General features: G+C 40.5%; 2 protein-coding genes across 2 annotated transcripts in view; one reads left to right on the forward strand and one right to left on the reverse strand.

Annotated features, from left to right (window-relative positions):
* The first annotated feature begins 248 nt into the window (after window positions 1-248).
* On the forward strand, window positions 249-2608 carry si:dkeyp-67f1.2 (ILEI_FAM3C domain-containing protein). The gene is made up of 9 exons (XM_026347069.1): window positions 249-261; window positions 329-436; window positions 524-565; window positions 700-823; window positions 912-970; window positions 1500-1550; window positions 1641-1725; window positions 1807-1933; window positions 2066-2608. The coding sequence occupies exons 1-9, from the start codon at window positions 249-251 to the stop codon at window positions 2159-2161; spliced, it is 705 nt and encodes a 234-aa protein (XP_026202854.1). The 3' UTR covers window positions 2162-2608.
* Window positions 2609-6275: 3667 nt separating this feature from the next.
* The window catches only part of camk1a (calcium/calmodulin-dependent protein kinase Ia), a 15497-nt gene continuing 7868 nt past the window's right edge, over window positions 6276-13904 (reverse strand). Inside the window, exons 3-12 of the mRNA XM_026346925.1 lie at window positions 12866-12997; window positions 11855-11929; window positions 11193-11331; window positions 10958-11084; window positions 10587-10662; window positions 10387-10499; window positions 10224-10302; window positions 10003-10090; window positions 9668-9836; window positions 6276-8734 (exon numbers count right to left, since the gene is read on the reverse strand). Coding sequence (XP_026202710.1) covers window positions 8631-8734; window positions 9668-9836; window positions 10003-10090; window positions 10224-10302; window positions 10387-10499; window positions 10587-10662; window positions 10958-11084; window positions 11193-11331; window positions 11855-11929; window positions 12866-12997 — 1102 coding nt within the window. The 3' untranslated portion in view covers window positions 6276-8630. The remainder of the gene's footprint in view (window positions 8735-9667; window positions 9837-10002; window positions 10091-10223; window positions 10303-10386; window positions 10500-10586; window positions 10663-10957; window positions 11085-11192; window positions 11332-11854; window positions 11930-12865; window positions 12998-13904) is intronic.

Consider the following 13904-nt stretch of genomic DNA (forward strand, 5'->3'; position numbering starts at 1 on the left):
GTGTGTTTGTGTTTGTGTGTGTGTATATATAATGCCACCTCATGCTTTTTATTCAGCTCTGGGAGGAGGGTTGAATCCTTTTTGCACAAACCAAACACCTTTCCCACAGGCAGTTATTGTAGGAATTATCAGGAAGCATGTTCACTGATGCTGTGCTGTATGTACGATATTTCTTAATTAGTGGAAATACACAGTCTCCAAGGTCTTCCCTTTAGGAACAGGAAGAAGCTATCTGATTTGTCGCAGCTATGAGGCATCAAGGTAAGAATTTACTGTATTTGAAAGCAGGTTTTTGCTGCGTGACCACAAATCTTAATTTTAAATCTGTGATTGACAGCTGTGTTGCAGCTTGCCGCTGTGATTCTTGTCCTTGTAACAACTTGGGAACTCACCATTAATTCATTTCATGTGCAGGATAAAGCAAAAAATATTTTTGGTGAGACCCTTTTTTTTATTATTACAGCTTCAATCCTGAGCTGCCTCTTTTCAGTTCCCTTATGTTAACTATTCTGTCTCCATTTAGGGCTATATGAGTTTGATCAAATGAAAGCTGAATTACAAACAAGTGAGTAAAAATATCCCCATCTCTTGGCGGACATACGTGTTTTCACACTGTTTCTACTGTAACATTACACAACATTTTCACAACGTCTTCCTGCAAGATCATCAATACCGTTCTCCTTCTGGCTTCATTTTCAGCTACAGCTACACCTAAGCCCAAGTGCAGCCTGTCCAGAGTCTGTCCACCCGACCATTTTGCTGTAAATGTCAGGAGTGGGGCAGCTGACATTGTCGGGCCAAAGATCTGTTTTGACGGTAAAATGTACGTGTTAACATTTTAGTAATTGCATTAACTGAAGATGAAAATCGAGCCTTTCCTGTGAAACCTAACTTTACTGCTGTTGGAACAGCATCATGAGTCATCTGTTCAACAACGTGGGACCAGGACTGAACATCGTGGTGGTAAATGGTGAGTACATTACTGTCTGGTACTGAAACTGAGGAACATAATGCAAAGTACTGAACACTTTAAACTGTGTGCATGTTTTTTCATGGGTAAGACCTGCAGTTAGGTGAGGGGGCTAGAGAGGTTAAAGGTCATTGGTTACTCTAAATTGGCCTTGAGTGTGAGTGTTTTTCTGCCTCTATGTGTTGGACTTGTGATAGACCGGCGACCTGTCCAGGGTGTGACCCCGCCTCTCGCCCACTGACAGCTGAGATTGGCAGTTCAATGACCCTTACGAGGAAAAGTTGTTTGGAGGATGGATGGATGATTTTCAGCTTTAACTTTTACTACTGAACTTCAAAAGTACTGATGACTAAAAAAATCTTTTATTCCACACTCGTAAAAAGGAACATTTAATACTTCAGTTCAATAACAACATGGGAAAACTCAATCTATCAATGATCAGAAGCTCCAGAACTACTATGATATGTATCTTAGGTTGAGATTTCTTTGTCAGTTGTTATAATGTGTGTTTTTGTTTTTTTTTTCTCAGGTGAAAATGGAGTTGTGGATAAATTTGGCCATTTTGATATGACAAATGGAAGTAAGCTTTAATCTTTACATCCTGTTTTCAGTTTTAACGTGTCCTGAAGCCTTTAAGTGATAATGTTTCTTTTAATTACTCTAACAAAAGAGCCAGAAGAAATCATGGCGTTTCTGAAGGAGATTAAACCTGGAACAATTGTTTTGGTGGCCTCGTTTGATGACGTGACAGCAAAGTAAGTCTGCGTCTCTATAACACAGCTATTAAAATGATTTCCTATCAAACAGTTTGACCCTTGTCTGCAACTCTGTGGCAGAATGACAACTGAAATGAGGGAGATATTTATTGGAATGGGAAGCACTTTGATCAACTCTGTGAAACACAGAGACGGCTGGGTGTTTGTAGGCAGAGCGGGGGCGGAAAACAGCACCCTCTTTGAAAAGGTCAGTGATCCCTGTTCACGGCAGTTTGTTCTATTTGTGTCAGAAAACACAGCCTATTTTAAAACATGCTAAGAGTGATAAAGGTTTATAATTGATGGCTAACGACCGTCTTCTTCCCTGTTCGCGTGTCAGCATGCTGTAAATGATGAGACAAACAACATTTACGAAGGATGGCCGAGAATGATAGAGGTGGCCGGCTGTTTCCCAAAAACTCTAACTGAAGGATGAACACTTTGAACAGCAGCTCTGATGAACTGTGTCATATCAGCCTTTAAAGTGATATTCCCTCCTTGATGCCACCTTCACATCCTTCTTCAACATCATTTTAACTTAATATTAGAACGTCTCTATATTGTCATGAGTGTATTTCTTCTTATTTGTGACATTGGGCTGTTTAAATACAGATGCTATGGTTCAACTCAGTTGTAATGGTAAATGCAAAAATAAAAAGCAAACAAGAAGAACATATTTACAACAGCAAATATGTGTAAACGTATTCAAACACAGTCAGTGTGACTGGATACTGTACGTGTATCTAATGGTTACTGGTGAACTTCCCAACAGTATTGTTTAACTCTTGGTGAGGACCAAGCTTTCTAAGCAAAGTAAAAATACAATAATAAACGGTCAATACAGCACTATTTAAATACTCAAATAACAAATCAAAAGCCTGCATTCAACATCCTTAACATCTAAAGTAAACATACAGAACAGCAACATCAGTGTAAAGATGCAAAGGTCATGCTGTAAAATCTTCATCGTCATCTTTGGTTCAACTGTTAATTCATTAATTATCACATGTAAAACTCATCTAGGCACAGTTGATTTGAGGTCACAGCGTCACCATTTGTTTGTACATTCCTAAAAATACACATTACGCTATTTTCTTGGTTAGTTGTGCTCCTGAAATCAGTTACATGTATTTTTGATTATCTGTCATCTAAACAGTATATTATCTGTGCATGTTTTATCATCCTGAAGCGTTTTAGAGCTTCTTATGACAGGTCTATTGTGTGCTTGAACCAAAAAGCAGGAAAAAAATATAGAGTGGACCTTGGAGACTGTTTATCCAGTCATGTCCTATTAATTCTTCTCCACACAATATCCTCTGTGTGTGATTTAGCCGAACAGCACGACTCTCCCCGATCAGCCAAACAGCAGCTAACAGCAGAGCTGTCATTAAAATGCCTCATGTAGTTTGCACGATTAGCGTCTTTAAAATGTTACTGTAGGGGAATACTAGGTGGTGCTTTTAGGCACATTTATATGTCTATTATTGGATGTTCTTGCAAAGATGTACTGACATGTTGCAGCTAAAATGACGCCAATGCTACAGTAAAGATGTCTCCACTAGAAAATGCTCAGAGCATCCATATTATTCATAAAATATCCAACAGCAGCGACACGGGAGGACGGTTTTGGTCTTGACTATTAATTCTGCTCAGACTCAAATGAGAAAACTCAGTGTGAATCAAGTTGTGTTTTTTCTGATCCTGTCATGAACGAGGTGGCAGCCCTCCACCTCACTGGTATGGGCACTCGCTTCACTGCACATAAGGAACAGGGCCCGACACTTCATTTGTCTTACAGCACCATAATAAGGTTTTGTGCTACTCACAGCCATTTGCATTGGATCCTGTTGTCGACCTCATAAGGAGATTTCTATTTGGAATGCTATTAAGTGTTGCATGTCGCTCTGCTGCTTTTTTGTATTATTTTACACAATATCATATTTGAAAAGCAGGGGTTGCTAATCACCCCGAGGTATTTTATATTCTATTTTACATTTCCAACATTTACCAGTTAAAGGTGAGACACTAGTAAACCAGTCTGATTCAGAAATCTAAAAATATCCCTAGAGAGGCTTTCTGTGTGATCTTGCAAGAATTTTTTTTTTCTCTAGTATTTTCAGTTCTCTATACTCATGCACAGTATACCATGACAAGAAAAAGTATGTGAACCTTTTGGAATTTCATGGTTTTCTGCATTAATTTGACATAAAATGTGATCTGATCTTCATCTAAGTCAAGAGTATTAACAAATATGATGTGCCTAAAATAATAACACAAAATAAATTCTGATCTTTTGTGTCTTTATTGAGAACAACCATAAAAACCTAATAGTGATACCGGAAAAAGTATGTGAAGCCTTGGAATTAATAACTGGGTGACCCCTCCCCCCTTGGCAGCAATAACCAATAACCCAGGTGCTTCCTGTAGCTGTGAATCAGACCTGCACATCGTTCAGGAGGAATTTTAGCCCATTGTTTCTGGCAGAACTGCTTTAGCTCATGTGTGCATAGCTCTCGTGTGTGTCTCTCTTCAAGTCGTTCCATAGCATCTCTATTGGTTTGAGGTCTGAGCTCTGACTAAACTCCACTTTTGTTTTTCTGTTGTGGACTTGCTCCGGTGTTTTTGTTCATTGTCCTGTAGCATCACTCAACTTCTGCAGAGTTTCAGCTCACGTACTGACATTCTTACAAAATCCTGAAGAATTTTTTAAACAAACACACACACAAAAATCTTTTTCTGTCACTCTGGGTTGTATCTTTACCTCGCTGATGAGTGTTTGTTGTGTTCTTGGGGTAATTTTAACTGGCCGCCCACGTCTTGGTAGACTAGCCACAGTCCCAAAGTGTCTCCATTTGTAGATTGTTTTCTAACTGTAGACTGGTGAATTTCTAAGGTCTTCAAAATCACTTTGTAAAAATGAAAATTGAAAATTCTTGATTGCATATTCTTATTTTGCAGAGCAAACTCCAATAGTTTCAATGGTGTTTGTCAGTCAAAGTAGCTCTAGTCCACACCTGCAAACTAATTTTCTTAACAAGACTCCAGGTATACACATGGTAACACCTCACATACTCACATACTCAATGCTGCTGCTTATTTTAGGCACATTATACTTGTTACTTTCGACTTGACTTGAGGTCAGATTTTGGGACAAATTATCAAAAGAAGATGTAGGTTTTTTGCCCCTTTTTCACCTGTTTACAGGGCTTGGGGAAAAATATGAAAACACATAGCACAGATAGTGACTGTGGCATTTGCTGAAGGGACATACAGTATTTATTGATTGTGACTGTCAAGAAATGTCACATTACTGCCAATAATCCACTTGCCTGGTGTCGTTTAACATTCATGTCTGTCAAAAGTCTTTTGGTGAAATGCACGCTCAGGTTTTATGCCTCTAATCCAAAGTTAAACATTAAATGAGCCTCAGTTAAACATGTGACAGGTAGTTCCATATGTTTGACGTTTCTTGATTTGGCTCATGCGTGTGGCGTCACTTAAGGTGAGGCAAAGAAATAATCTTGCACGTCTGCTCACTTGTCACTCAAAGCCTTCAAGATTATAAGATGTCTGTGCTAAAGCCAAGTTTTCTAAATACTTTCGCTGGTCTTACAATAGCATTAGGTAAAGCTGTTTAAGTGTTGCTGCATTGAGAACTGTTTCTGAGTGACTAAACATTCACATGCCTCCGGGACGTCTGAAAGTACAAAACAGCCTGTAACAACCTGCAGAGAGGTGTTTCTAAACTTGAACAATGGGCAGGAAAAGCACTTGCAATGACACACACACTCACACACACACACACACACTAATAGTTCTGCAGCACAGACCTTGTTACAGGAGCTGTCTCTTCTGCTGAACAGTGTGCTCGTACGTTAGACATTCAGTCGTACGAATGTACTAGAACAAGTATCTGTTATATTTATTTACCTTTTTCCCCAAATATCCCCATCACATCTGTCTGCATGTCAGCAGTCATCAGTTAGTAAGAGTTAATAAAACGATCTGTTCAGAGAACATAAGGTACCGTATTTCATAGAAAATGTTTAGCAGTCCTACGCAGAGAAAGAGGTGAGATGAGTCCCATGCTCATTCAGGGCTACACAGAGTATTGTTGTTCTGCAGTGGGACAGTAGAGGGCAGTCCAGGCATAGACTGTGTCCACTCTTGTGCAACAAATCCAGTCATTTGTTATAAATAAGACTTATATTGATACCCTGCTGATGGTAAATGCACTTTCTAGATGTAGAAACCTATGTACATCATATAAAGAAGATCTATGAGCATTTACAGTGGAATCTAGCTGTGTTTCAAGAAGTGTGGCTCCATCAGGCCTTTTACCTTTAAGCAGTGACAGTGGTATCATCAATATACTAGTGACACTATCAGGTTTATCTGAAGTAATGATGACTGATTCCTGACTGACATCAGGACTGAGAGTGACTCGATAGTGTATTTCAGTGTTTTCTTCATGCATCACCTTTAAATAGATCATATAAAATGACAGAACATACAATGCATAGACAAGGAAGTTTAATTCATTTCCTGCAATCATTTCTCTGTGGGTACAAATCATTGTATTTTCTTACATCTTGTTCAGTAACCCATGATGCATTGCATCCATACATTTGTAGCTCAAAACAGCTTTTACAAAAAATGATATACAATATATACTTATATTTATATATATAATATACATGTGTTTCTTTATGCATTTAGGTGTTTGTAATGGGTAAAATATGCTAAAAGGCTAAAATGAGTTTAATAAAAAACACAACCAAGTGGAAACGAATCCTGGGTAAAATTCAACAGAAGGTCATTACCAAACAGATAATAGCCAGGTTATCAAAGTCATCAACGTTGGCTATCTTACAGAGAACATGAAGCCCTTCACACACAGTTTGCATATTTTCCACAAATACAGTCATGTAAATCCAGAGTGATTGCCATCTCTTACTATGGACCTGTATGTATCGATGACAGAGCTGGAGAATTGTTTAATGTGGCAACAGATTTGAACCAAATTCAACAAAATCTTATGGATTGGTTGGCAAACTAACTCTGTGACTAGCTAACTAATAGAAATGAATAATTGTTATGACTAATACCAGGAGTAAAGTACTTTTAGCGAGTCTCTGCAGCTAATCTCTTCTCTTTGTTAAATCTCTCGCAGAACCACAGCCATCTTTCATCTGAGACGCTCATGTCTGAATCCTCAATAAAACATTTCCTCTTCCCTGTATGGCTTTAGTACTATAGTCCTTTTTTCCCCCATGAGGACAGCTCACACACCCAAAGACAGGTGATGCTTCCAGCACCTTTGTTTTTTTGTTTTTTGTTTTCATGTTGTGTACTGTGGCTGGAACCTGTTTAAATTAAGTGTATTTTTTTTTTCTCTACATGTGTCCAGGTATCTAGTAGCAATAAATAGTGTGAGAGATTCTACATAAACAGCAAGCAACAGACCGAGAAAAAATATCTGAGTTGTAAATAAACATAGTACAGGAGAAATGTCACTCAGGTAGAGACTTGACCATCATAGTCAATGCAAATTATAAGTCCACTGTGCCGTGTTGTACCTTGTCAACAACATCTGGTGTTACTCACTTCACATTATATAGCTCAAAATTACAGTTTTACATAATTTTTCAATACAACAGAGTAATAATAATCATGTGTGTTTATACTAATTGATCATCATTCATGTAAACATATTTAACCAGGTCATGCAAACAGTAGACCAAAACTTCTTCCACTAGAGGTGCACAGCACAGAGCAGGCGGAGCGCCCAGACTGAGATCCCTCCAAATCAGCGTGAGATGGGCCTGAGCCAGACCGAGAGACCGACAGCTGGTGGATGTTTCGATGAGTCTCAGACACAGAACGGGGAGGATGAGCTTCGTGTGAACATGTTGGTTTCCTTCCCACGCATAGAGACTTCTCAACGTAATTGCACCTTCAAAATAACCGATTTCTTGGGATTCACAAACTTCCAGGGATCTCAGTTTGAGCCTCTGATAACAGAACAGCCATAAAACAAAACAAAAAAAAAAGTGTCCTTTTTGATATTCATACATTTCAATATTTTCTCCAACCGATGCATGCAGACACTCCAGGTCAGGACCACTCTTCAAAAACCCAGTCTGAGCCAGAATAGAGAGTTCATAACGCACAGAATTCACATCACATTTCAAGTATCTCCCTTCCAAACAGGCTAGAACTAAAAATGAGTAAATGTTTACAACAGGACAGAAACAATAATAATGTACAATGACAAAAGACAGGCGTGATCAACAGGAGCGTATGGGCGGGTGGAGTCGGCAGTGAAGACGTGCTTTTTGAGATGAACTCTATTTAACTAAACAGCTACTTGCTCAGTGACTGGACTGAGTCACATTGAGGGCTAAAGAGTATAAAGACATGCAGGAGTTTCCCTTTTTAAAAGCATTCCCTTTTCATTCTGCCCTGTCTGGCCAGACTTTTGGAGAAAGCTGCCAGTTACGTAGGTGCGGGGCCAGATGGATGGAGTCACTCAGTGATTGTGATTAGAGGTAGATGTGACAGATAATGGGAGAACAAAACGATATGGAGACCACACTGCCAAATGACAGCGATGTCTGCAATAGCTGCACAAAGGTCAACAAAATGTTAGAAACGCTTTTTCACTTGGAGCAGCCTTGCAAAGCATTCTGCAACAAGTGCAAACCAATGTGTGTCTTAAATCTGGTTGTGTTTTTGGACAAAGACTCACAGCATGTCTCTCCACACTGTGGATGTACTCCACTGTCTGATAACTACTCTGCATTCCTGGCCAGACTGGGCGGGTGGACTCTGGGTGCTCCGAGGATATACTGTAGTGTCACCATGACCTTACGGGGAGGAGTGTGGGGGGGGTGTGCGTGTGCTCAGACACGGCTGGCTGGCCTGCAGCAGTAGGTGCAGCTCCTCAGGCTGTCCCGATCCGCGCTGCCCTCGTTGCTTCCACGACGGCCGTCCTCGTAGTGGGACACTGGACATAGAGCAAATCACGGGCCATAAAAAGTTAAAGAGAACTTTCAGTCATTTTAAAAGACATTACCATTCTGAGTGCAGGTTAAAATCCTTTGTTTTTAGGTGCGAAAATTGACTTTGAGACTGCAAAAAGCAGTGGGAGCTTGGCAAGATAAACTAAAAATATGAGGAAGCAGAAGTAAACAGCTCCCTGCAATAGATATTGTTTCTGACTGTGTAGGGATCTATGTCAGAGGCAAGCAGCCAGCAAACCAAACAGCTACCTAATCACCTGCACACACCAGTTTGTTTACATGTGTGAGTCTCTGTGGATCCCTGCCAATTCAGAAAAACAAAAAAACAGCCAGGGAAACAACCAGGGAAGATTTATCTTCTTAAGATATGAAAATAAAAAAGAATTAATGCAGGTGGTAATTATGCAACAGGTTATCATGTGGACAAAGACATTTTTAAATGGTGGTTGATCTGATTTATTTGTCCACAGACAGAGCGATGCCAGCTGTGTGACTCCAACTGACTTTGTGTCATGTGTTAGATGTTGTTTGTTTTGACTTTTCATATGCCAAGAAAATCCATGACAAGCAGGTGCACAACCCAAATCTCTCTATATTACTATACTAACCCCCTCTTCTTCCTCACTTTATTGTACATAAATCAGAGCTTTAATAAAAACACAGGTTTCCAAATTGTAATTATGACTTGGCTGTGGCTGTGAATGACATTCACAAGTCAGAAACCAGTAATTAGGGAAACTCTAATCTGTCCAGAACATAGCACAAGTTCATCCCTTTTTCATAGGAACAGTCGTCCATCCCCAGTATCTGTGACTACATCATTAAAACTTTAAACACGTTAAATTGTGGTGTGGTCCTTGCTAGTGGGTTCACATGTCTGAAATAAATTCAGAGTAAGTGTTTGTTCAGTCACTTACAGCTCTCCTCCTCCCCATTCCCCAAATCATCCTCCTCTTCCTCCTCTTCCTCTGGGAGCAGATGTCCATGGCAGGGACTTGTGGGAGTGATCTGACTGGGTCCTTCGAGACTCGTGCCCAGCTGTAACTTCCGCATGTGGCGCACCACTGCGGTGGCGTTAAACGCTTGCTGCATGGACAGAGAGAGAGAGAGAGAAAAAACTTCAGTGTCAGACAGCAAGTGAGAGAAAAGAACAGCAAAGAAGTGCATTATGTGCCAACACTACAAAATGTTAACGCCAATCCTAATACTGCTGTTTCAGCAGGTTGTGCTGTGACTCAGCCAAGACACTGACCTTCCATTTACTTTTGGCAAAGTTCTTCTTGATCTGAGCGCTGACAGATTCGTGGATATTCTTGTCCAGAGCCGTGTCTCCACAGATCCTGCAAAGTCGATCAGAATTAGAGAGTTTACAGATAATATGCAACATCAGCTCGTTCCAGTCTCTCAGGAGTGAAGGTTTGAACGTTTGTCTTGGTACAGTCAACACAGTAATCTGTATTTTGACGTTCTCACCATGGATGCTGGAGGGCCAGTTCACATGTATATCTCTTCGTTGGATCTTTCTCCATGAGGTGACAGATAAAGTCTTTGGCTGCAAGTAAACATTTAAAGACGCTCGTCACCACAGTCCACGCAGGCTTCAGTGTTGGATCTGCTTTTTATTTACTGGCAGTACCTGAATCTGAGATGTCGTCCCAGTACGGAGAGTCAAATTCATACTCAGCTTTCAGAATCTGCTCAAACAGCTTGGCGTCATTTTCATCGTAAAACGGGGGATATCCACATAACCTGAGGGAGTGATAATGGACATATTCAGGAGAATAAAAAAAAAAAACACTTTTCACACTTCTCATGGACGAATGAGCTCTTACTTACAGAATATATGAAATAACTCCTATGGACCAGCAGTCCACTGCTTTGCTGTATGGCTTCTGAGCGAGCACCTCGGGAGCTGTGACGCGCACGTACACAACACACATTCACCAAGTGGAAAAGACACAGCAGCAGCGCGGGTGAATTCGAGTAATCTTGACCTTTCGGTAATACCATGTGATGTGTCAGGTCATGTTAAACAAGTAGAGAGCACTTCTGAAACACTTGCAATTGACTCGGTAGTGGATGAAAGCACCTCTCACAAAGCCATGAATAAAGAGGAGATATCAGCTGAAACAGCAAGCTGTGAGCTCACATGAAAGCGAGAGGGGAGGTGAGGAGAGTGGGCCTGACCAGAAAAATAAACGGCTTACCCACATATCCAGGAGTACCACAGGCCGTGGACATGACGCTGCCCACTCCTTCAATTTTTGACAGTCCAAAGTCACTGATCATAATCTTGGAGTCTTCGTCCATACTGTAATACAGCAGATTCTCTGGCTGCAAACATAGGAAGGAGAATCAGCGAGGGCTTTGAAATGGGACCAAGCGCTGACTGCACGCCACATTGAGCTGTCGTATCTTTTTTTTTTTTTTTGACTGCGATACCTTCAAGTCTCTGTGGACGATCCCCATGTCGTGGAGGTATTTGACTGCGTCTAAGATCTGGTGGATGAGCTGGCTGGCATCTCTCTCCGTGTAGAAACCTTTCTCCACGATCCTGTCGAAGAGCTCGCCACCAGATACGCTACGAGGTGAGAGCCATGGAGAAGAGTTAAATAGTCATCCACCTTTAGAGTGTTATCTTGTATAATTACATTTGTACTAATATATTATTAATATACATCTAGATTAAACAATTACGTGCTTCATGCTCTGCAGCTAAAAGCCACAAATCTGCATTTTTAATTCCAAATACTGGAAGATACTGACCCATAGGACTTTTTGATTTTGAATTAATGCATAAACAACATAGTGGTACATACAGTATATGACATATATGATACGCATGATATTACATCCTTGAATAACATGTATTTTCCTATCATTCCCACATTTAGAGGAAAAAGAAGAGGAAAATTGTATATTATCAGAAGAAAAAGTATTTTCCTGTTTACAGTTTACCATATTAAGTGACAAAAAGAGCAAAAGGATTTGAAATACGAAAAAAAACATTTTCTTTTACCGATTATTCAACTTTATTTTACAGTAAAAATGTTGAACGCACGCCTCCTGTAATGTATGAAACATCAGGCGAAAGGATAACTCACAGCTGCATGACGAGATATAGGTGAGATGTACTTTCGAAGATGTCCTCCAGTGAAACGATGTTAGGGTGCTTGATTCTGAGGAAGATAAACAGAGAAAAGACCTTTAAACATGACACTGCCTACTGTCAAACGGTCACCAGATGGCATTCTTGTGGCATAATTCACATTCAGAGGGTCTGTTCGATTTTTCTTTTCCCCTCTATTCACCGGGATCAATCCTATGAGAGTACACTGACAAAACCCCAAAGACCGAGCACAGCAAAGCTTTGGATGGACAATGGTCTGCATGTATCTGCACCTGGAACCCTTAACAAAGAAGAACTTTACCACCTTAGCTAGTGATTGTAAAATATGCTGTTCTCACGCACACACAGAAAAAAAAATCATTTCTTGTTATCAAGCAGCCAACAGACAGTGGAGCATCTCTTTTGGCTCTCGAGTTGAGTTGAGAGCATATGAACCCACCATCACTTTAACACAACAACAGCTGAGCAGGGCTGATGGGATGTTCATTGGAATGAGAGAAACCCTCTCCGCGTTTTCAGATTACGTTTCAACTTTCATGCTATCTCTGGCTCTCATAACATTCTCTACTTACCTCTTTACTTGGCTAAATACTTAAAGTGCCTTAAAGTATTTAGCCAAACTCCCCTCCTTCAACTCCTTCCTTATCTCTCTATGTCTATCGGGCCCTACCCCCCTCTCTACATCTCCACCCTGTATGTCTCTTTCTCTTTCTTCAATACACTGCTGCGGGGAACTCCATACCATCCCCGCCTCTGTGTGCTGTTGCCCTGGCAACAGGGACACTAAAAATAGGTCTATCTTCTTTACTCCTGACATTTCCGGTGCACAATCCTACTGTTTCTACTGACACCATGCATTTAGTCACCCATTCAATTGACCCCATGCATAAATATTTTCCTGCATCTGCACATGCACGGTTGTATGAGGCTGCACTGACTCCTGGACACAAAGCTGAAGCATCACAAGGAGCTTCGGTGGCCTCACCTGTGTAGTACTGCGATCTCATTTTCTATATTGTTCTCTTTGCCTTCCAATGCTTTCTTGGGGATGCACTTGATGGCGACCAGCCTCTGGGTTCTCTTCTCTTCTGCTAGAACCACCTCGGAGAAAGCTCCCCTACAACCACACACATTGGAGAAAGAAGAGATTAGGGTGAAATGTGCAGATTTATAAAACTAATGTGGGCTATATGACAATAGGTTTTATTCAAAAGAAGGTATAAGACTTCAGAAATGTTGTGGTCTTGATATGTTTCTTGATATCTTTTCACTACACGTTTCTATTTCACATTAATTAAAGTCCAATATTCTCCTAAAACCTGTTACTCAACTAACCACAAGATTGAGGGTTTTAAAAAATAACTTATAATACAATGCATTCAACTATCGGTGTGTGTGTGTGTGTGTGTGTGTGTGTTCTTGAATGTGTAGCAAGGGTGCGTGTGTGTGTGTGTGACAAAGATGATGTAGATAAATAATTCAAAATGGTGACATTACCAGGATGTTTTTTAGGGGCTGAGAAAAAGCTCAAGAGGTGAAGCAACAGTCACATAGAGACATTTATAGGAATAACAGCCGCTTAAAAAAAAGCAACTATTTTTAAGCCTTTCAATAATAGATACAGTAAATGTAGTGTGGCTGTTTCTGAGGGAGACAAGACTGCATTATAGATTATGGTCTAGTGATGATGAGAGCGAGAATCGTGTGTATTTACAGTCTCCCCATAGGAGCGTGGGAGAGCTCAGGAGGAGGCCTGAATGCACGAACGTCGTTAACAAACACAGGGATCCTTTGGATGTGTGTAAAACAGCACTGTCATGCAATACACAATGGACGTTCAGTGTTGCAAATATTTTTGTCTCCTTGTCACAGCGAGGAACTCGAGGAGTTCGCAATCCTAACCGAACTCTTCAGTCTGCAGCATTAATTAAATGATGCATGCACGCTGATGTTGCCAACAGCGATCGTGTCATAAGAAGGCAAACATCTCTCAGTCACGTGTTTATTCTGCTTTAAATGGTTAT

This window comes from Anabas testudineus, chromosome 5 (assembly GCF_900324465.2).
Source record: "Anabas testudineus chromosome 5, fAnaTes1.2, whole genome shotgun sequence".
NCBI classification, from domain to species: domain Eukaryota; kingdom Metazoa; phylum Chordata; class Actinopteri; order Anabantiformes; family Anabantidae; genus Anabas; species Anabas testudineus.